The 22,166-nt window shown below is 41.6% G+C and overlaps 2 protein-coding genes across 7 annotated transcripts; one reads left to right on the top strand and one right to left on the bottom strand.

Moving 5' to 3' along the window:
* Positions 1 to 672: 672 nt before the first annotated feature.
* Positions 673 to 6,844, bottom strand: LOC107323279 (carbonyl reductase [NADPH] 1-like). 2 transcript variants are annotated; one of them, XM_015882179.1, is made up of 4 exons: positions 6,736 to 6,844; positions 5,687 to 6,006; positions 3,280 to 3,387; positions 673 to 1,961 (listed from the first exon to the last, which is right to left on the bottom strand). In XM_015882179.1, exons 2-4 carry the CDS (start codon positions 5,970 to 5,972, stop codon positions 1,525 to 1,527), a joined length of 831 nt encoding a protein of 276 aa, XP_015737665.1. In that variant the 5' UTR covers positions 5,973 to 6,006; positions 6,736 to 6,844; the 3' UTR covers positions 673 to 1,524. The 2 variants fall into 2 exon arrangements, with proteins under 2 accessions (XP_015737665.1, XP_015737672.1); XM_015882186.1 differs by having other exon boundaries at positions 6,720 to 6,834.
* Positions 6,834 to 17,037, top strand: SETD4 (SET domain containing 4). Of its 5 annotated transcripts, XM_015882136.2 has the most exons (12): positions 6,858 to 6,936; positions 7,359 to 7,486; positions 7,777 to 7,879; positions 8,313 to 8,408; positions 9,238 to 9,275; positions 9,739 to 9,827; positions 10,492 to 10,921; positions 11,677 to 11,851; positions 12,339 to 12,420; positions 12,786 to 12,866; positions 14,111 to 14,234; positions 15,168 to 17,037. In XM_015882136.2, the coding sequence occupies exons 3-12, from the start codon at positions 7,810 to 7,812 to the stop codon at positions 15,300 to 15,302; spliced, it is 1,320 nt and encodes a 439-aa protein (XP_015737622.1). In that variant the 5' UTR covers positions 6,858 to 6,936; positions 7,359 to 7,486; positions 7,777 to 7,809; the 3' UTR covers positions 15,303 to 17,037. The 5 variants fall into 5 exon arrangements, 4 of the variants coding, with proteins under 4 accessions (XP_015737632.1, XP_015737622.1, XP_015737651.1 ...); XM_015882146.2 differs by lacking the exon at positions 7,359 to 7,486 and having other exon boundaries at positions 6,834 to 6,936; XM_015882165.2 differs by lacking the exons at positions 6,858 to 6,936; positions 15,168 to 17,037 and adding an exon at positions 13,398 to 13,441 and having other exon boundaries at positions 6,951 to 7,486; positions 14,111 to 14,223.
* The last annotated feature ends 5,129 nt before the right edge of the window (positions 17,038 to 22,166 follow it).

Here is a 22,166-nt window from a genome sequence, read left to right as displayed (position 1 = left end):
GGCCCCGTCCAACCTGGCCTTGAACACCTCCAAGGACGGGGCATCCACAACCTCCCTGGGCAGCCTGTTCCAGGGCCTAACCACTCTCCTAGTGAAGAACTTCCCCCTAACATCCAACCTAAATCTTCCCTCTTTTAACTTAAAACCATTTCCCTGTGTCCTGCTATTGTCAGCAATTCTCTGCTTCCTCTATTTATCATTTGGCTTGAAGGACCTTTTAACTTTTTTCGAACTGTGATAATTATGCTCTTAGTTCATTTTCTCCACTACACAGAGGGCATTTGTAGCAGAAACACTTAAGTCTCAGCCTGAACCAGTGATGGAGCACCTGGTGGGAATGCAGGGCCAACCCAGGGGATCTCAAGTGCATGCAGTGTACCTGACTAACCAGAAGGGATGGAGCCAGGATCCATTCCTTCCCAGACCTCATTTAAGGGCTGGCATTGGAGGCAAGGGGATCTCTCTTGAGAACCCTGCCTACCTGAGGCATTCCAAATGTAAGCAGCTCTTTCCTTTCTGTGTCTTCAGCTGCTCATTCTTATCTGCTGTGGCCAGAGCCTTTGCTACCTCACTATTATTGTGGTATTTTCCATCCCATAACAGCATTTAATCTGGGTTCTTCGTACTAAGGCTTCAGGTTGTGCAATAAATGAAACCAAAGTTCTGCAGAAGTTCAGATGTTTGCTATACCAGTGCTGTAGTTTATTTTGTACTCCATATGTTCCAAATATCACATGCTTCTGTTACAGACTTGGATACAGAAAACAAAAGCATAGTCTCAACAAACATAGACTTTTAGTATCAGAATAAGCCAGTTGTATGAATACAAGTCTGTAAGTAATCATATTACATACATAACAATGCCAACAGTCATTTTCCCCCTATTAATGGTACGTAATTGCTATTTTTAATTTCACCGAATTCCCTTCTATAACAATAAGCAATCTCTACACAACAGTGATTCAGTTTTGAATCCGATCATCTCCACCCAACCCCAACTGCTTAGACTGTAGCTCTGAGGAAAACTCCTCTATTTAAGAAATAACATAGAATCTTAAGAAGCAACAATGGTCCCCCCAGAAGATCCATTGCACAGAGAAAGCATAAGGCATCTGTCCGTCTCCTCATATGAGCCCAATATCACAGAGATCTGTAGGCTCTCTTACAAGGAAAACGAGAAGGGCTAGCAATGATTTCACTAAGGTTAAACTCTCTTAAAACAAGGTCAGGCACCTCTGTATTAGGGTAACATCAAATCAGCTCATGGTAATTAGGTTGGAACACCCCACAAATCACAAGTCAGGCTACCCAGTCAATGCTATAAACAGGTCAACAGACACTGTTGGAAGTACCATATTACAGACAAAATGTTAGAGAAACACAGTAACTGCAGCCCTCACTATAAAGACAAAAGACCCAGTGCTAAAGTGGACAGGGTAAGACTGTTCTAGGTGTATATCCCTACCAAGGCACACATTAATCCACAGCCACGTTTCCACTTGCAAGGGTCCACAGATGTTAAGTTTACCAGGTTCGAACAGTTTTCTCACTAACAAACTGGCCGTGAGGACCATCAGCATTAGGAGGCAGAAGTGCTAAGTAAACGGGAGTCTCAGCTCCTTCCTCTGGTGATTTAGGGGCCTTTGGACCTGCCATGTCTGTTCTCACCCATCCAGGACAGCAGGCATTAAGAAGGATGTGGTCACCTTTTCTTTTCTCATTTAACATCCGAGCTTGAATCCTGGACAAGACCGTGACGCCAATTTTGGATACCCCATAAGCAGTATTTGGCCAGCCTTCTTTCTCATGCACGCTTTTCTTAGTATCTTCCACAAACTTGTTCATGAGCTCCACTAACTCATCCTCAGTGATTGTGTCGCTGCGGAACTTCTTCTGCAGTTCTTGGCTACAGTTGCCCAGAGCTGAGACACTTACCATGCTAGAGACGTTCACCACTCTACCTGTTAAAAGGAGAATATTTGTACACACTAAATAAACCCAGAATTCAAGTCTGCTTGCTCTACAGTTGTGTGTTCACTGCAACAAATGCCTGCAAAGTATTTTATGTGAACTCAGTTGATCATGGTTCACTTTATGTTCAGCGTTTGTAGTGAGTTTTACTGCAAAAAAATATGAATCTGCAAAAGCTCAACACTGAATTTCAGATATGCTTCTAGGAAATAGCCTGTTACAATCTATAAGCATAGCCAGAATAGCATGTGTATGTAGTATTGTGTATGTTTGGTGGCCCTGCCAGGCAGGGGGTTTGGAACTACATGATCCTTGAGGTCCCTTCCAACCCGGGTCATTCTGTGATTCTGCGATTCTGTAATAGTAGGTGATTTACTCAAAAATGGCAGCCAGATATTGAATACAGTCTTTTAGTTGCAGTAGAAAATAACCTCAGTTTTATGACAGCTTTTGAAATGTAGCCCAAATGCCAGAACAATGCAGAATTCAACAAAAGCAATTCAGTCACTAACGCATTGGAGCTATCAGCTTGTTTCCAGAATACAGATCCCAGCATGCAAAACCACAGTAAGCTTTTCCTCTCCTAGCATTTCAGTACACAGGAATGAGTCAGATGAATCGGTTATTCACTCATCTGTACCAAAGTAGTTCATTTCCCTCTTTTTTTTCCCCCTTGCTAGTTCACAACAATTAAGACAACAAATATAGTTCCTTGCTGGGAGATGCACTTCAAGACATTAAATAGTAAAACCCAGTCATCACAGAATGACCCGGGTTGGAAGGGACCTCAAGGATCATGTAGTTCCAACCCCCCTGCCTGGCAGGGCCACCAAACATACACATTTACTACATCAGGTTGCCCAGGGCCCCGTCCAACCTGGCCTTGAACACCTCCAAGGACGGGGCATCCATAACCTCCCTGGGCAGCCTGTTCCAGGGCCTCACCACTCTCCTAGTGAAGAACTTCCCCCTAACACCCAACCTAAATCTTCCCTCTTTTAACTTAAAACCATTTCCCCGTGTGCTGCTATTGTCAGCCCTTTCAAAGAGTTTACTCCCCTCCTGGGTGTAGGTTCCCTTCAGATATTGAAAGGCTGCAATGAGGTCACCCCGCAACCTTCTCTTCTCCAGGCTGAACAAACCCAACTCCCTCAGCCTGTCCTCATAGGGGAGGTGCTCCAGCCCCATGATCATTTTCGTGGCCCTCCTCTGGACCCTTTCCAAAATCTCCATGTCTTTTTTGTACTGAGGGTCATGAGCACCAAGATTCACATAAAACTATTCCTTTACTTGTTGTGTTATACTTACCATAAGGCTTCATAAGAGGCAACAATTCTGTGCAAATATTCCTGGTCCCAAAAAAGTTTGTCTTCAGCGTAACCTCTGCTTGGACTGCAAATGGAGTTCTGTCACTAACTTTTATTTTTTAAGTGGTGGGAGCAAAGGAGGGGAAGAAAAAAAGAAAGAATAAATCAGAATTATACTTCTGTTGAAAAAGAAGGTTACAGTATAAATATTAACAGAAAACTCCGTTAGTTTATCTTATGGCTGCCCAATTAATCCACTGACTTACCTGGTCCCAACCAGTGCTCAAGAGAAAGGGTTGCCTCTGTCACCACACTAAAAAGGAGAGACCACCTCTCCTCTTAAACACACGGCACTTTATCACTAACCTTATGTATGTGGGGAGGGACAATCAAAAGGGAAAGAGATGCCGAATGTAGGGTACTGACACTGAAGATGCAGAAGTTAGACTACCACCCCAGCATTCAGATTCAAAAGTAGGTTGTGGAATACAAGTGTCATAAATCATTCCCCTGAGCTGACAGGAGTAAAAGAATGGGAAACAGCAGTTAGAAAAGAACTGGAAACTGACATAGGTAGTCTTAAGTACAGTGCTGTGGTCTGCTTAAGGCTGCAATTTCAGACAGAACTGACAGCCTGCCACCAACAAAAGTAGGGTAGGACATGTCATCAGCTGACAACCTGGCTTAGCAGTGAGCTATATGCTATGCAACCTCTACTTTGCAGGGAAATAAGTCCAAGTGTCAGTACTCCTCCTGATCTGCTACAGGCTCAATCTCAGCAGTGATAAAGTCCACCTATACAGATGAAGTAGGTCTTCACCTGTCTCCATAGTCCAGATCTATGTAGATTCCAAAGAGAAACAGCAGCAGATCACTGCTTTCACAGAAGCTCATCCATACATATTCATTTCATCAAGGAGAAAAAAAAAAAATCATTTTTTTTTCAGTGGACTAAGGACTTCAGACTATGTGTAGCATAGTACAAAACCAGCAATTAAGTGATTAATCTTTAACAGCAATAACAAACAGTACTACAATAAAGAAAGCGTAACTTCTGGGGTGTCAGCAAAAACCTAATAAGCCAAGCTTCAGTACAAGTGCCAAAATATGAGATAAGCAGAGCAGTGATTATACAGGTGTTAAACCCTCTACCCTCTGTACTAGATACTTAATGCAACAGCTCCTCTATCACTGTTGTCAGCCTTATGACCTACTGCTGAGTCACAGTAAGTTGTAAGTTGTAATAACCCTCTATTGGGCTGATGATTAATATAAACAAGGAGACATTTAGATTAGATGTCAGGGAAAGTTTTCACTGAGAGAATAGTGAATCACTGGCATGGGTGGCCCAAAGAAGCTCTGGATGTCCCATCCTTGTGGGTGTTCAATACCAGGTTGAATGGGGCCCTGGTCAGCCTGAGCTGCTTAATAGCAGTCTCACCCACAGCAGGGTACCAAACAAAATATGGCAGCTGACTGGACTTCAGAACACGGCTGCTACATTCCCATTATACAAGCAGCAAGTGAGGTTTGATCCACACTACACAACAGGCTGCCTTAACCCACACTGCAAGCAGGTGAATGAACACTTATGCTGTGCCTGAACAGTGTAACACGTCCTAGCTAGAAATCAGGCAAAGAGATTTTTAAGAAGACCAGAAGACACAGAATGAGCAAGTTCGTACTGGCAAAGAAATGAACCAGTAGTCATGCTCATGATCTGTTCCATCTGGAGCTAACTTGATTTTCAATGATTTTTCATAAGCATCTACATGTAGAATGCACTGTTCTACCTTACAACTACTGTGCCTTCCTTACTTTGACTGCTTTTGCACCCCCCCCCCCCACACACACACACAGGAGACAGAAGGATTTAACTCCTGCTTAGCACAGTTAGATTTAGTTAATCATTCCATTGGTGACCAACTGGCCTGAGAAAGTTAAATAAAGATAACAAAAACACTCAGACCAAAGGTTTCCCATGTGCCACCCTGAATCTCTGAGCAATTAACACACAGAGCAAATTATGAAGCTTGCAGAATAGAGAAAACAATATCCCAGAAGAACGTGGCTGACATTCATGCAGATAATGGGCTCTCATGGGTCTGATGGAACTCAAGAGGATCGAGGCAACAAACCCAACTGTACACCTGGAGTATTTTCATGTTTTATATGTGATGCAAATAAAATACTCCAGGGAAGCATCCTTACGCATACAGTTAATGGGTGCCAGAGGAAGAGTCATTTCACATTACCTTTTTGTGCAGGCAGCCTACTCAGCCAAGAAACAGCCTAGAAGTTCCATATAAAATAGCTCCATGAAATCCTTGCTGCAGATATTATACCTTGCCACGTAACTTTATACCACACATGAATAACATGACTATCCCAAACAGCCCAATTCCTACCTTTGAAAGCAATCCCTGCATTGTTAACCAACACATTCAGACCTCCATACTTCTCCTTTAGGAAGTCTCGCAAGGCTTTAATACTTTGCAGATCATCAATGTCCAGCTGGTGGAAGAGTGGATGCAGCCCTTCCTCCTGGAGCTTTGCCACTGCTTCCTGGCCACGGGCAGGGTCTCGGGCAGTAAGGTACACATCCCCTTTGAACTGCTTGCACAGATCCCGCACAATTGCGAATCCAATCCCCTTGTTGGAGCCAGTCACCACAGCCACGGGCACACTGGACATTGTCTTCTCTGGATGGATGTCAAAGCAACAGTCGCTGCAAATGGTGAAGAGGAAAGTTTCAGGGAATCATAGGGAGACTTGGGTTGGAAAGGGCCTTAAAGACCATCTAGTTTCACACCCTGCCACAGGCAGTCAGGCAAAGTTTCGCATTCAGAAGGTTGAAAACCTAGATCTAAAGAAAAGCTAGTTTTCTTTTTTTCTTAAAAGTTCTATTCAAAATTCCACTTTGAGTTATGCAAGTCCATGTTGTAAGTGCACATTAATTTACTGAAGTAGCACGAGGCTTTGGCAAAGAAATGCATTAGGTGGCAATGCTCTACAGAACACCCAACCAGCCTTGTTCATCACTGAGTAACCACACCACAGTGCTATGTTAGCTGCTGATAGGAGTGAGCTTGGCACATCCACCTCACAGGGAATACCCATCTCTTTCTTGTGAGGACAGGCAGCTGGTTCAGTGCAAGCACTGTGGTAATTCGGGTTGATAAACAAGGACTCTGCAAAGGGTGAGGAACTAGGTCTGCTCACTTTAGAATTAATTGTCATTTCCCTTCCAAACAGGCTCACAGCCAACCCTGAAACAGCATCCCAAGACCCACACGTAGCACTCAACTTGCTGGAAAGCCACCCCACAACCACCCCAGGGCAGCTACCCACCCCGCGGGCCATATGGACACACCACACCGCTGCAAAACCCACAGAGCCCCGCTGGGGTGTGCCCGAGGGGCTGCAGCCCTCCCAACCCACCTCCAGCACCACGCACCTTCCCCCACTCCTCAGCTCAGCGTTAGAAACAAACGACCGACCGACCGACCGACCGACCGACCAACAGCAACTGCACACAGCGTGAGGGAAGGCGGGCACACCTAAAATGGCGGCGGTCGGCCCCGCCCCCCGAGGCGGCTGGGGCGGGTCGGGTCGGACTCGGCAGCGGTAGCAGGGGTTTATTCCTTCTCTTTGCTAGGTGGGTCTGAGGAGGTGGTGGGGTGTTGTGTGGTTGTTTATGCTCTTTCTCTCTGGGGTAATGGGGAGCTGGAGGGAGATAGGATTCCCCAGTCGTAGCCAGACGGGCCGATGCAGTACGGCTGTCAAGCATGTGGTGTTACTGCGCCCTGTGGTATGGGGCTGTGTGGGGGTGTTCTCTGTGTGATCCGGTGCCCTGATTCTTCTGCTCTAGTTACTTTCAGATAAACGACAGAGACAATTGTTAGGGTCTTCTCTAACTGTAATACATTTGCTGTTTGAAAACAGTTTTAGTTATGTGTTCATAAGGACCCACATCCCATTTCCTGTAGACTGTTAGGGGTGTATCTTGGCCAAGACAATGCTGCAGATATAGGCTTATCCTCCCTCCTCACCCATGTTCATTTATGACTTTGCTTGCAGTGTTGTAGGGATCATTCAGTCTGAAGAAAAGCAGAGGAGAACTCATTGCTCTCTACAGCTACTTGAAATAAAGTTGTGGCGAGGTGGGATTCAGCCTCTTCTCCCAGCTAACAGTGACAGGAAGAGAGGTATTGGCCTCGAGTTGTGCTGGGGAGGTTCAGGATAATATTAGGAAACATTTCTTCTAATCAAGAGCAGTGATACAGTGGCACAGGCTGCCCGGGAAGGTGGTGCAGTCACTGTCCCTGGAGGTGTTCAAGAGCCGTGTGGATGTGGCACTGAGGGACGTGGGCAGTGGGCATGGTGGTTGGACTGGGTGATCTTAGAGGTCTTTTCCAACCTTAATGGTTCTTTGATTAAATGAAAAGATACATGCAATGCCTGAAATTTTATATATATATATATATTTTAAATTCAGACAGTCTGAATAAGGAAAAAGCAGTTTCTTAGTATGAAGAAAAGCAGAGGCCGAACAAGTCGAAAGAGAAGAAGAAAACACTTGCAGAGATTTATGTATGGAGGTACTATCCTTGGAAGTAATGCTAAATAATAACATAATCAGTTGTCTGAGTATCACCGTATAGTCTCACAAACATCTCTGTGCTTTGAAAATAACCTTTGCAAATGTTAGTTTCTGTGTGTGTTAATTTACAGTCCCAGTCAGAGGAGGGCGAATATTGTGAGTTTTGTTTTCTGAGTAGTGGAAAGTATTGTTGCCTTCTCACATTTTTTGCCCCTCGAGTAAGTTGAATAAATCCTATAGTTCTGAGAGCTTCTAGTACCCCGAGGCCCACAGCTTTGTAAACTGGTTCAAGGAGAGCCTTGCTTGCTATTCTATTATACTGTGCTAAGAAGTCCATAATTCAGTTTTTCTGAATGTACAGTCAATGTTTTTTGTTTCTTTTGTTTTAAAATATGATATTATAACATTCATCCCTTCTTTTTCATTTTTAGTCAACTGCAGTCACAAACTGGAATACATTAAACTTAAGAAGTGGCTCAAAGACAGAGGATTTGGAGACAGTAGTTTAAGGCCAGCACAGTTTTGGGGTAATGTTTTAATGATTGACTGATGTTACTTACATCTGATTCTTATAAAAACGTTGGGTTCCTGCTTCTGTTTTGAGTCTCACACATGCCTAGCATCAGGAAAAAGAGCCCCTTAGTCCTCTAAAGACTTTCTGCAAATGCATGTGAAAGTCTTTTAACATGAACTACTTACTGTGTATAAAGATACTCCTTAAGTCCTAAGCGTAAGTTTTGAAGGGGAGTATTGTCTTTTAAGTCGTTACAGTGTTAGGACCCAACCTTGGTATCATTTCTTTATCTCTTATTTTCCCATGCATGCTCAGCAGCCCTGGTGTAACAGACAAGTAAATGATTTTAGAGGTTGGATTCACTTACTACTGTTTGCAGTAAATGTATTTATGTGTATTTTTTCTCTTTAATTAGGTAGTGTTTCAGAGCTTTTTGTAATATTAAAGGGAGAGTAGAGAGAGTAGTACAAGTCAGAGAAAAGTACTGGGAATGGAAATTGTAAAGTAGAGTTAAAACTCTGAAAACAGTAACAAGAACCAGTGATAAAAAGATGTGTTTGAAGAAAAAAAGAAAGAAAGTGAGAATTGCTAGAACTGGAGAACAACTGTTGCAGGGGTGCAAGGGAAGGGCTTTCACCAGGTCCTGAAAAATAGTAGGAAAGAGACCAACAGAGAAAAAAACAAATTATATGTACACCTGGAACATTCTATTATTGCTTTTTTGTTATTTGAATGGATATGTATGTTCTTTCAGATTTTTTCCTTGGAGGCTTGTTAGTTTATTGCAGTTTACCACTATCTCCTGTATTTTACTCTAACCATCCTCCATGTTCCTACTTTAGGTACAGGAAGAGGACTGATGACAACCAAAGCTCTTCAGGTTAGTAATATTGATTCTAATGCAAGAGCTTCTCTGGAATCATTGATACCTTTTATAACAAAGAAACTCAAAATTCCACCAATATCCACCTCTGATATCATGGGCCACCATGATAAAGCTGGAGGGATTACTTTTGGAGCAACCCTTGTATATCTTAGTACAAAGCAAGTGGTGAAGCTGAGTAGCCAGGCGCCAAACTCTCTGTGAACAATTGACTTTCTTTGGGTGAAAGTTTGTACTGATTGCAGTCATCCTCTCCCTTGACTTTGACCCTCATAAAGCGATGCTAGTTTCCATTAAATTCAGTATCACATCTGATTGGTTCTTGGAATTACTGTTTTCTGGGGAATGTCTCTCTCTTTCTTTATAAATCATATAGCCATTTATACTTGACCTTTACTATTCTGTATATGTGTTTGATTATTCATAGATTTGTTTTGTTTTGTTTTTGTTTTTCTCAAAGGCAGGAGATCTGGTTATTTCATTGCCTGAAAAATGCTTAGTCACCACCAGCACTGTCCTTAACAGCTGTTTAGGAGAATATATTATGAAGTAAGTGCAAAGTGACGTTCTGTGGCAAGAAAGGAAAACAAGACTTTTACAGCTGTCCTTTCCTCTGGATTGTGAATTAGTAGATGAATCATCCTAAGTGGTGGTAGGACATAACTGCTTGCCCTAACTTGTGAGCATTTATTGTGAACTTCCATTCATTCAGAATGTTCAGGAAGTGAGATCTGAATATAGAATTGGAGAGATGGTACAAGTTTGAATGCTTCCTGTTTCTAGATCCAGCTCAGACCTAAATGTCAGTTATGAGTGGCTTCTTGGGGATTACAAAATACCCTTCAGTAAGAGAAGGAGAATAAAATGAGGCTGCAAAGCAATCACATGAATGCAGCCTTTTAGAAAATGCAGAACCCGGCCTGTGCTTGATGCTGAGTACTTGTTATATGGCCTAAAAAAAAAAAGCTGGCAGAAAGAAAACACAAGAGGTGAACCTGAAATTTGTACCACAAACCAGTTTTTATAGCTTTTCAGTAAAATTGAGTCAAAAGCCCCTTTGAAACCATCAAAAGGACTTAGAGATTAACTACAAAGAAGTTTAAAATTTAAGCTATTTACAACCTTTTAAAAAACTAAAAAAGAGATAAAATACTACTGCATCCATTTCCTGTCTCACTTCTGTATACCTGCTTTATTTTATTTTTTTTAATAGATGGAAGCCTCCTGTATCTCCTTTGATAGCACTGTGCACGTTTTTAATAGCAGAGAAGCACGCTGGTGAGAAATCTCTGTGGAAACCATATCTTGATGTTTTACCCAAGACGTATACTTGCCCAGTTTGTTTGGAGCAAGATGTGGTACAACTTCTTCCTGAACCTTTAAGGAAGCAGGCTCAGAAGCAAAGAACAACAGTCCATGAGTTGTACACGTCTTCCAAGGCTTTTTTCTCTTCTCTGCAATCTTTATTTGCTGAGAACACGGCAACTATTTTTAACTACAGTGCCCTGGAGTGGGCTTGGTGCACTATTAATACCAGAACAATATACATGAAACATTCCCAGAGGGAATGCTTTTCTCTTGAGCCAGATGTTTATGCATTGGCACCATATTTAGATTTGCTAAACCACAGTCCAAATGTTCAGGTAAGAGACTGAAAATAGATCATGTAATTTCTTCATATACGAGCACGCTATCTCAATACAGTATGCATTTATGTGATAGATTAGGAGTGTCTGGAGGTCAGTGAGAGATCTTATAGTGGAGAAATTGTCTATCTGGAGGACACCTGCAAGCTAAGTGTGCAGGATTCATATATACCCTGGAGGCTGTTGTTCAGTAAAGCAGAGGTACAGGGAAAGCCCACAGTGACTGGATGCAGTCTGCTTCCAGGCTAACTGTTGGAAAGAACCCATCCACAAATATAACTCTACCCTTCTCTTTCCATGGGTTCAACTCCTCAGACAAATTTTGTGTCACACAGTCCTTGTGTTACTTCACCTCTGGCTTGAAGCTTCTGGGTAGTCTTAGGAAAGTGTATAGAGCAGCTCCACCTGATAACAGGGATGGAACTCTGTGTGCTAGCATATTTCTGGGACAGCACAGTCTGGATTTATTTGCAGGTTTGGGGTTTCTGTAATAAGTACGTCCACAGAGTGGATGGCACATACTTCACACTAAGGTTTTGATTTTCATTCTTCATACTCATATTTTTTAGAGTAATTTTAGTGTGCAGGTATGCAAATATATTGCCTTTTCAGACATCTAAAAGACTTATTTGCACCCTGATGTTGCAGAATTAGAGAAGTACTTAATTCTGTTGGATTTTAATATTAGAGATCTGATTCCTGTTCCCCATCTTCCTGCTGCGAGTAAAACCTTTTATTTTTATTAATCATAGGTAAAGGCTGCATTTAATGAACAGTCAAGAAGCTATGAAATTCTGACAAATTCACAGTGCAAGAAGTATGAAGAAGTATTCATCTGCTATGGGCCTCATGACAATCAGCGACTGCTACTAGAATATGGATTTGTTGCCATTGATAACCCTCATAGCAGTGTTTATGTCTCATCAGGTTGCATTTATTGTTTGTCTTAACACTGAAAGGTGCAATAATAGAGAGCAGAGCTTCTTCAATAAGAGGTGTGGTTAGACACATGGACAGCTAAAGGATAGTGAAGAACTTCACATGCTTGCATATATGTTTATGCACAATGCATATTAAGGCATTTTGGTCTTTTAATCAAAAATATTTATGTGTATTTCTAAGAACTAGAATAGAGCTCACTTTGATCTGCATAGGATTTAAGGACTGAAGGTTTTAAATTGGAGGTGTTATGTTGGTCATAATTTTCATTGTAAGGATACAGTTCTGCAGGTTGCTGATTGCTTTTGAGAAATAGTGAGCACCTCCCAAATATATTATGTTAAATTTCCCCCCAATTTAGTACTTTTCTCCTTTAGCTAATGGACAAATACAGATGAAATGTCATTTCAGAATTGAGAGTTGTGGTTTCATCTGCATATGGTTTACATAAATGTTTAAATTTGTTTTTATGCAGATACTCTCCTAAAATTTTTACCACCAGCGGACAAGCAGAAAAATGCAAAGCTTTCCATTCTGAAGGATCATGATTTATTAGAGTAGGTATCTGAATTTTTTTGTTTCTAAGTGAGCTTTCTTTTTTACTCTTCATTTTTTTCTGAGAGTCAACTTTTGCTTCTGATATCAAAATCCACCATAAAGTCATTTTTATGTATCAAACTGGTTTGCTTGCTGCTTGTGAGAGAACACGCGAGTGGTAAATACCAATATCAAAATGTGAGATAGCCTTCATTGTCCAGCCTGTCTTCCTTCTAACTGTTGATAGTAGCAGAGTAAGGTTAGTCAATGAATCTTCTAGTTCTGAAGAGTAGGTGTTCTCTTGTTGACAACTGCCAGGAAGGAAGCTGTCAGGTTGTAGAAGACACCCTGTATTTTCTGTATCTCAGCACTTCTGACTTTTTAGAAACTTGACCTTTGGATGGGATGGACCATCTTGGAGACTTCTTACAGCCCTCAAGGTGTTAAGTCTTGGAGAAGATGAATTGTAAGTTTCAGTACTTTTAGAATATTTTAAAAATGTGCATGTTTCATTTTCCTTTATTTGTTCTATGCTGCCTGTGAGATGCTGGGAGCAATTGTTCTGGATCTCCTATATCAGTCTTACTGACTCAGTATGGGAAAGGAAAAGAAGAATGTCAGAAAAAGTGGCGCAAGTGGTAGGAATGCCGCATTGCAACACCAGAGGCCCTGGGTTCGAATCCCCCCTGTGGCGCAAGTGGTAGAAGTGCCGCTCTGCTACACAGAGGCTCGAATCCCGGGGGCTGGACTCGATGATCTCTAAGGTCCCTTCCAACCCACACGAGACTATGAGACTATGAGAAAAGGATATATTGTAAAGTCATTAGGCATTTTGGTCTTTTATCAAAATATTTATGTGTATTTCTAAGAACTAGAATAGAGCTCACTTTGATCTGCGTAGGATTTAAGGACTGAAGGTTTTAAATTGTTGCTTTGATCTTTGATTTTCTTGTATTAAGTGCTATACACACCCCATTGTTTTCCCTTTCTGTTTCAGGAACCAAATGTTTCTTTAAGATTCTGACAGCAGTCAATCTTTCGGTTGGTTTGATGGAACTTTTAAATGCTATCAGCCTTGCTTGATTTCTCTGACGTGTTCCACAGGCTGTTTCTGAAATTTTTGGGCCGAAAATGTTGTTGAAATTCGTCTCCAGTGGCTATCAGCGCAGTTTTGTTCATTTGTTCCAATTGACAAATTTGTCTGAAGTAGGATTAGTAGAAAAAAAACCCCAACATTTACTCTTGGTATTGATTTTGATAACTGTTTGTCCTTCAGAGATTGATGAGTGAAATAAGCTGGTTATAATAATTAAAAATAAATCCCAGCTACACCAATTTTAGGCCCATAAAATATGTTGATATGTGAAGTGTGGCAGAAGCTGTGCTATTAAGCTCTTAGAGGACAGCTTGCACTCCTAACTGGTGCTGTTGAAGTTGGTGGCTGCATGCCAGAGCAGTAAAGCATTGGCCCAAGTACAAACTGTGTCTTCATCCAAAAGGGTAAGCTTGGAGTACTGGAATTGCTGCTCTGGACCCTTAAATCTTCTTTTTCTCTTGCTTTGTATCTGATGTATGCTCCGTGCCTTTTTCAGATATGTTAACCTGCATTTCTTTATGCCAATGATGTTATTCTTAATACAACCACATGTTTATTATTCAGTTGTGGGATACAGCAAGTGATTATGTGTTGTTCAAACATTTTGCTTCTAGTACTTGCTGGAGGAGAGCACTGCTTGGCGATGTAATTTCAACCAGAAATGAACAGCAGGCTTTGAATCTAACAACAAAGATATGTCATTTTTTAACAGAGGAGACACAGCATGTCCTTCTTCAGGTAATTTGGCTAGAAGAGCCAGGTAGCTGAGATATTTTCTATCCCTAGTATAAATATAAAGCAGCTTAATCTTCAGGGTTGAGAATGGAGCAATGGGGGTAATTGACTTCACTGGGGTGGTATAGGGTTTGTTGCCAGGGTTACTGACACCCCTAAGTTAATTACTCAGCAGAACTCATGGCTACAGCAGAGAAACAAACCATGTTACAGAGCTTACGTGTGTTGTGGTTTAACCCAGGAAGCAGCTAAATACCACACAGCCTTCCCCTGACACCCCCCACCTCCCAGGGGATTAGGGGAGAGAGTTGCAAAAAAACCAAGTAAAACTCACAGGTTAAGATAAAAACAATTTACTAAGACAGAAAAGGAAGAGAGAAATAACAGTAACAATAGTAATTACATACATTTATATCTATACATTTGTAAAACAAGTGATGTGCAAAGCAATTGCTCACCACCTGCTGCTTGCTACTCATCCAGTCCTCAAGCAATGGCAGCCCCCTGGCCAACTGCTTTCAGTTCTTTATTTTTTATCATATTATATCATATGGTATGGAATATCCCTTTGGCCAGTTTAGGTCTGCTGTCCTGGTGCTGTCCTCCCCCAGCTAATTGTACTCCCCCCAACCCCTTATTGACAGGACAGGCAGGACAGTATGAGAAGCTGAAAATCTGAAACATCCTTGGCTCTGTACAGCACTGCTCAGCAACACTAAAACATCAGGACATTACAAAACACTGTAAACAAGTGAATCATGTTTAATGTTTCTGTACCTGCATTATTAATAAATAACTTTTACATGAAGATAAAAAACACCCTGTATTTTGACATAATTACATGGGATCCCAATGGTAGGTGAGCTTTCCATAAAGTTTCTGTTCATGTTCTATATGGAATTTTGAATAATTTCATTCCATTTGTATAAACTTCAGATTTCCCAGATGAAGAGGGACAAAGAGAACCTCAAACAACAGCTGACTTTGGTAGAAATGCTACGCTTGGAAGATCTGAAAATACTACAAAAATCGGCAGAGATTCTTTGCAACTTGAACATGACGACAATTTGATCCACCTGGAGATGTGATAACTGCGGCTGACTGGATCTCATTTGCTATGGATATGCCTCGCTCAATTGTTTTAATGGACCTGGGCAGCAAAAGAATAACATTAAAGTCATCATAAAATGCCCATCTTAGTTTACAGGATTACATGGGCACGACAGGCTTATTTTGTTCTTTACTGATCTTCATTAAACAAAAGGTTAGCCCAAGGGGTAGGGAGGAGCATTGGCAGCTTTCATCACATCTCATTCAAATCATGATTGCTTTGAGCAAAACAGCTTATGGGGTAATTTGAGCAGCTCTAGGACTGGGGACTCCAGTAGTCAGACTCTCTGATCCATGCCTGAGGGGCAGAGGGATGGATCAGAAGGTCAGGCAGACGCTCCTCAGCATATATTTTGAGTTTTGGCACTTGACAGAGAGGGAAAGGAGGGAGATACTTGTATATACCTAGAACTAATCCTTTATCCTTTCCCTGATACATGTGCCCAAGAATAAGTAGTTCACATAGTATCAATTCATCATGGGCGCAATAAATGTGGGCAAGAACTGAGATTGCAATCAGCCCTTTTGTGACTGATGCCAAATTGTTCCCTGCACAGTTTCAGTTTATGTTTCTTGAACTTAGGGAAAGGGGAAATACTTCCTTTACTCTCAGTGCTTCCTCCAGACTCACTTGGTTTTGTCCTGACTCCTCCTGCTGGAAATGAGAACAGAAAGGATGCATCAGTCGGAACTCTGTTTCTTATTTGGAAGCCCACCCAGGCGTTTCGGACTATTTTCTGTCATTTCTGGTGATGACACTGACAGATGTTTTAATTTTGCCTTCAAGGGGATATTCTCATAAGCTGCCTTCCTATTAGTTGAGCCTAAATAAGGAGCTCAAGGTCTCAAGGAAGCTTCTTTAAGAGTGTTTCCAAACAGGATCTGTGTCTAAGTGTTGTAAACTCTGTAATTGTTGTGTTGTAAATATTTCCCATTGTGTGGGGATTCTCATTTTGTAGTTTTTCTTTAGTACTTTTAGGCCTTTTAAAGAATTTTACTTTTAGAGAATGTTTATTTTTGTAATTATATGGATTTTTTACAAGACCGTTATCTATTTTTTAAACCAATGAAATAATATATGGCAATAAAGGCAGTCTAGCTAATATCATTTAAAGAAAAAAATGCATTAAGTGAAAACTGTGAAGAAATAAACATAAATATACTTTCTGAGTTTCTTTGTGAACATTCTTTGTGAACAAATGTTACTGTATATCTATTTGTCATCTCCCAGAATTCTTGCATCTCACTTACGTCCCAGTCCTATTGATGACATCTGTTTCTTTTCTTTCCTCCCCCCAGTTAAATTTACCAAACTGCAGAGCTCTGAGAAAGGCCTTGTCTTAACTAGAAAAGTATATTGGCTTGGATTTAAAAGGAGGGGAACTGGGAAGTAACTGTTTGTTAATGAGATTCTGTGTCACTGAAAACAGAAGATGTTCTTGGTTTTGAGGTACTGTCCTCTTAACTTATACCTGGGATTAGGAAGTTGTGAAAATGAGCTGTTTTTGCAGTTGTTTACCTGTGTGTGCTGAGACTCTTGTACTCCCACGCTTTCTGGATCGTTCACGTGGAGATGCTGCCAGTCTGTGGTTTCTTTGTATTTCACAGCAGAGAGCAAAGTGAATTGACTGGGAGAAGAACTGGAGTGCTTCCAGGAACTAGAAGAATATATATTATATCCTTTGGACCAACTTAATTTTGTGTTTGCTTAAGCTGTGATTTTAACCCACGTAAATCACTTGGCACCACAGTTAATACTGTGGTTGGTCATGTGCTGAAGTACCCCCTCGAGGAGATGACTATGCTTTTCTGCTAATCCCACCAGGGCAATGTTAGGCAATGCTTGCCTAAGAGGCCTTCTCTATCATTGAGCATGGCTACAGCAGTGATAGCAGTGCTGAGAACCTGACACTGACAGTTACTAGCCCCCAAAAAACAATTCAGTCTTGGGTAGTTCCTGGGCTGCATGATAGTTGAAGGAGATATTGGTATGCTAAGTATTATACATGCTCGACCTGTTCTTACTCTTGTTGAGGTGGGCACTCTGAGAAAGGGTGGTACTGGGCTAGAGGGACACTTACTGTAAATACCTTCTACTGTGTTTATAGTTAGCACTGAAGTGGTTGCCTTCTTAGATTGTTTTTGTGGTATGCTTTTCATTCTCTAAGAAAAGATATGTTTCCCAGATATGGTAAAGCTATACAGTCCCACTGCAGTCAGTAGGGCCGTGCTAGCCCTAGCTGAGTATACATTGTTTTTATTTTTTCCCTTAAGTTGAAGCTTTTAAGATAATTTTTCAGTGAGAAGGTACTGTACTTAAAGATAAGTGGTTGTTTTTTCATGCCATTCAAAATGGATACTAGTTTGACAGAAGTTTATTGCAATATAGGCCACACGTTTATACCAGCTGCTCTGAATATGGGCTCTATCTACTTCTGTAACTCCTACACTCCCTGAGGGACTATTGGAAGGAGATCTGGCAGTGCAAGATAGTAGGCAGCCTGAACTGCTTGTCTGTCTCTTGGATGTAAACACAGCAGTAAGCCCCCAGCTTTACCTTAAGCACTGTAGCAAGTGTTCTGAGTAGAACCATGTGTGTTTAATGTCAAAGACAAATTCCTGCCCAAATAAATTACGGAATTGAGACTAGCACTTTTGTAAAGCATCAATAGCAGTGTATTTTTAACAGAAATAAGCTGGCATAGCATAGGTAATGAATCAGCATTTATATGTATGCCTACAGGTGTCATCAGCAAAAGCTTAGATGCTTCTTTTGAATCAGACCTGAGCTGTTGGCCAAAGGGACATCCTAAGCTGATCTATGAGGTAGGGTGCCTGAGGAAGGAACTGCACTGGGAATATTCTCCAGCTGTTTTAGAGAACATTAAGTCATTTTCAAAGAGTGAAGATACTTACTGTCAGCCTCCATCCAGAACCCCTTTGAGCTTCAAATATCTTGTAGCTTTAGTGACTTGCTGTTAACATTTGGCTCTGGCTGTTAGTCTAAAAAGGAATTTAACTGTGATTCTAGTGTGGAAAGATATGATTTATTTCCTTCTTGTTAAAAATTTCCTTTCAGATCCTATCTGCAAATCTCACCAATAGTAGGAATAAGCCCCAGCTTTTCACCATTGGCAATACAAATCTAGTATAGACCATGGCAGTGAGCTGGATTATCCTCCAGCTTGTGCCCTATTGCTTAAAGAGAGCTGAAGTAGGACTGCATTGTGCGCCTGCAGAGTAGACGCTGAGTTTGGATTGGTGCAATGAGAGAAGCTTTATATTCTGTGATTAAAAAGTGAGAAACAGTACAACTTCATTTTTAAATTTTTATTTTATTTTATTTTATTTTATTTTATTTTTACTTGCAGGGTAGAGGGAGTTGATCTACTGCAGCCTCAAGTCACTGAAAAATGATAAACACGAAACCTTATGATAGTATCTTTCCTGTGTCAATTTATGTAAATACGGCATGGATTTTCTTTGATCTTCTACAGAGAGTGGCTTCTAGTTTACAGTTTTCTTCAGCTGTAATGTGTGGAGCTCATCCATCATTGCTAAGTGCCTTTAGGCCTGTCTATTCAGGACAAGATAAGGGAGTATCAACTCTCGTACTCTGATAATTAAAGCTTTTAGATGCTCTATGAAAACATTTCAAAGATGACATTTCCAAAGGAAGCTTTTAAAAGTGATGTCTCCCAGGGTATGTAGCCCCTCCCTACCTAGAAGGTAAATAATACCCCTTTAAAAATGCCACACTTTGGCAGAATTTGAAGTGATTGTTTGCACTTGGTGCAAATGTGACTATAGATAGGGTGAACACTATGACTGAAGGAAAATTTCCCATCAAAACAAGAAGTTTGTTTAGGCAATAAATATGAAGTAAAGTTATTAGGAGATTTACAAGGATTACCTCCTTTTCTTGGGGGGTTTGGCACAGCAATTGGTTTTGAGCCACCTGAGGGGTCATGATTTGTATCATTTCAGTGCAAAAGGAAATCCCAGCTCAGTGACTGGGATTAACTAAAAGAACTCAATTGTATTCCTGCCTGTAACAAAATGTAGGCAGTGTTTGCATGCTGAAGATTGGAGTAGAAAGTAAAACAAAAAACATCTCCAAGATTTGCTCTTGAATGTTTTAGAGCATACATTTAATTCGGGAATTAACTTTCAGATATCACTGTGATGAGCTATATGAAGCAGAAATGGAAGGATATTTAACAAACTTCAAACTGCGCTGAATAAAACGGGTGCAATTTCTTCATTGTCCACTAGATGATGCAGCTGCATTATAGAGAAATAGAATTCACGGCGTAGATACAAGCAACTGTAATTCTATATACTATATTATATTTTAGTAGTAGACAATGTAGTTTTCAATGGGTACACCGTAGTTAGTATTACATAAATATTTAAAAGATGTGGTTTTCTTTCTGATGAGTTCACTTGAAACTTGAGGATGCATAGACTTAGGTCTTTCAGTTTTTAACCTGAGTTCCTCTTTCTCATGTTCAATCTGGCTTCTCTTCCATGAAACTATCACCCGAGCCATAACTAATGAGTCACATCATCTTTATTATCATAATCCTAATGCTTTCATTAGTAGGGTTGCAATGTCTACTTGTGCACCTTTTTTGTTAGTGTTTAGGTGCCAGATGCAATCATTTGCACAAGTCTCCAGTAATGACCTTTGATGTAGCTGAATGAACTCCAATTGAAATATTTCTGCTGGGCACAGTGTTTCTGTGGACTCTGCCTAGTGTCTGTTTTCTAGTGCATAATAGTAATAAGCTGATGTTTAACCATTAATTTCCTTCCCTGGAGATTTCTTCCTTGCCCATTTCCATAGAATCACAGAGTGGCATAGAGTAGGATGGACATCAAAGCCCACACTGCCCCAACCCCCCACCAGCTCAGGATGCCCAGGGCCCCATCCAACCTGGCCTTGAGCACCTCCAGGCATGGGGCACCACAGTTTCTCTGGGTAGCTCTGCCAGTGCCTCACTGCCCTCTGAATGAAAACTTACCCCTGACATCTAACCTAAATCTACCCTCTTTTAGTTTAAAACCATTCCCCTTTGTTCTACCACTATCAGACTCTGTAAATGTCAGTTCCTCTCCTGTTTACAAGCTTTCCTCAAGTACTGAGAGGCTGCAATGTGGTCTCCCCAGAGCCTTATCCAGGCTAAAGCTCATCTCCTTATCCTGTCTTCACAGGAGAGATGCTCCAGCCCTCTGATCATCTTTGTGCCCTCCTCTGGACCTGCTCTGACAGTTCCATGTCTTTTTTGTAGTGGGTGTCCAGGCCTGAATGCAATACTTCCAGATGGCACCTCGCAAGGGCAGAGCAGAGGGAGACAATACCCTCTCTCTCCCTATGGACCCCTCTTCTGATGCAGCCCAGGATACTGTTGTCTGTGAACATGCACTGCTGGCTCATGTCCAGCTTTTTATCCATCAGGACACCCAGGTCTTTCTTCACAGAGCTGCCCTTGGTGGGTTCTTCTCAGAGTCTGTACTCATATCTGGGATTGCCCCAATCCAAGTGCAGCACCTTGCACCTGACCTTGTTGAATGTCATTTTGTTCCCATGAGACCACATTTCAAGCCTGCTCAAGTCCCTCTGGATGGTGTCCCTTCTATAGTAGCAACTACCCCACTCAGCTTGGTGTCATTAGCAAACTTACTGAGGGTGCACTCAGTCCCACTGTCTACATCATTGATAAAGATGCTAAAGAACACCAGTCCCAAGATGGACACCTGGGGGATACCACTTGTCACCAGCCTCCACCTGGACATAGAGCCAATGACTACAACCCTTGGTCTGTGACCATCCAAGCAATTCCTTATCCATTGAACAGTCCACCCTTCTAATCTGTCTCTCCCCAGTTTAGAGATAAGGATGTGGTATGGGATCACATGAAAGTCCTTGCACAAGTCCAAGTAGACAATATCAGTTGCCCTCTATTTGTCCACCAGTGCTGTCACTCCATCATAGAAGGCCATCAGATTGGTCAGGCATGAGACTGCTTACTACTGTTGATGTATATTTGTTACCCAAGGGACTCCCGAAACACATGGTGTGTGTCTACACTGCACATCTTCGGGGCTGTTTTGAATTGTTCCAATTGTCCTGTAGATAAAAGAGAGGAGTGAAGAGAAATGCTGTTTGCAAAGCTACTGTTTTCTTCTGAAATCCTCTCTCCTGTTCCTTATCTTCTTTTTCCTCTGTCTCCAGTGCTGCATAATATTGCAATGTGCCAATCTTGAAAGATCTGAAGTGGACTGAGCTCTAGTACCGCCATGAGGAGGTAGGTTTGTTTTGGTTTGGTTTTTAGGAGAAAGTTTTTCACTCAGAGGGTGGATAGCCAAGGAGGTTGTGGATCTCCTGTCCTTAGACGTATTCAGAGCCAGGCTGGATGTGGCTCTGGGCAGCCTGGTCTGGTGGTTGGCAACTATGCCTGTGACAGGGGGTTTGAAACTTGCTGATCTTTGAGGTCCTCTCAACACAGGCCATCCTATGATATATGATTCTATGAGCACGGCATGAGGCAGGAATTCTCAGTGCAATTTTGAAGATTACTTTTCCTTTTTACATACACCTGCACATTTCCAGTGCCTTACCCCTCCGCTAGAGTGCTAGGGTTGGGCTGGATAAATTGGTAGATTAGCACCATATCCTTTGCAGATACATCCAGATGAGCAGATGTGTTATTTTAGTTGCTCCCTCCTGCTGGGGCTGCTTTGAAAGAAGCTGGCAGTGGCATTTCAGCTCTTTTGACCTCTGTCAGACAGTGATGACCATGGAGAGGACAGAGGGACGTT

The sequence above is a fragment of the Coturnix japonica genome, chromosome 1, assembly GCF_001577835.2.
Source record: "Coturnix japonica isolate 7356 chromosome 1, Coturnix japonica 2.1, whole genome shotgun sequence".
Classification (NCBI taxonomy): domain Eukaryota; kingdom Metazoa; phylum Chordata; class Aves; order Galliformes; family Phasianidae; genus Coturnix; species Coturnix japonica.
This window is presented reverse-complemented; position numbering and strand designations above follow the sequence as displayed.

What these genes read in the sequence shown, in the direction of transcription:
- LOC107323279 (XM_015882179.1), bottom strand. Translation starts at nt 5,972, where the DNA reads ATGTCCAGTGTGCCCGTGGCTGTGGTGACTGGCTCCAACAAGGGGATT. An exon ending in TGCAGGGATTGCTTTCAAAG is followed by an intron (nt 3,388 to 5,686) that starts GTAGGAATTGGG and finishes AAAAAATAAAAG; the next exon opens with TTAGTGACAGAACTCCATTT. An exon ending in GCCTCTTATGAAGCCTTATG is followed by an intron (nt 1,962 to 3,279) that starts GTAAGTATAACA and finishes TCCTTTTAACAG; the next exon opens with GTAGAGTGGTGAACGTCTCT.
- SETD4 (XM_015882146.2), top strand. Translation starts at nt 7,810, where the DNA reads ATGAAGAAAAGCAGAGGCCGAACAAGTCGAAAGAGAAGAAGAAAACAC. An exon ending in GCAGAGATTTATGTATGGAG is followed by an intron (nt 7,880 to 8,312) that starts GTACTATCCTTG and finishes TTTCATTTTTAG; the next exon opens with TCAACTGCAGTCACAAACTG. An exon ending in CACAGCATGTCCTTCTTCAG is followed by an intron (nt 14,235 to 15,167) that starts GTAATTTGGCTA and finishes TATAAACTTCAG; the next exon opens with ATTTCCCAGATGAAGAGGGA.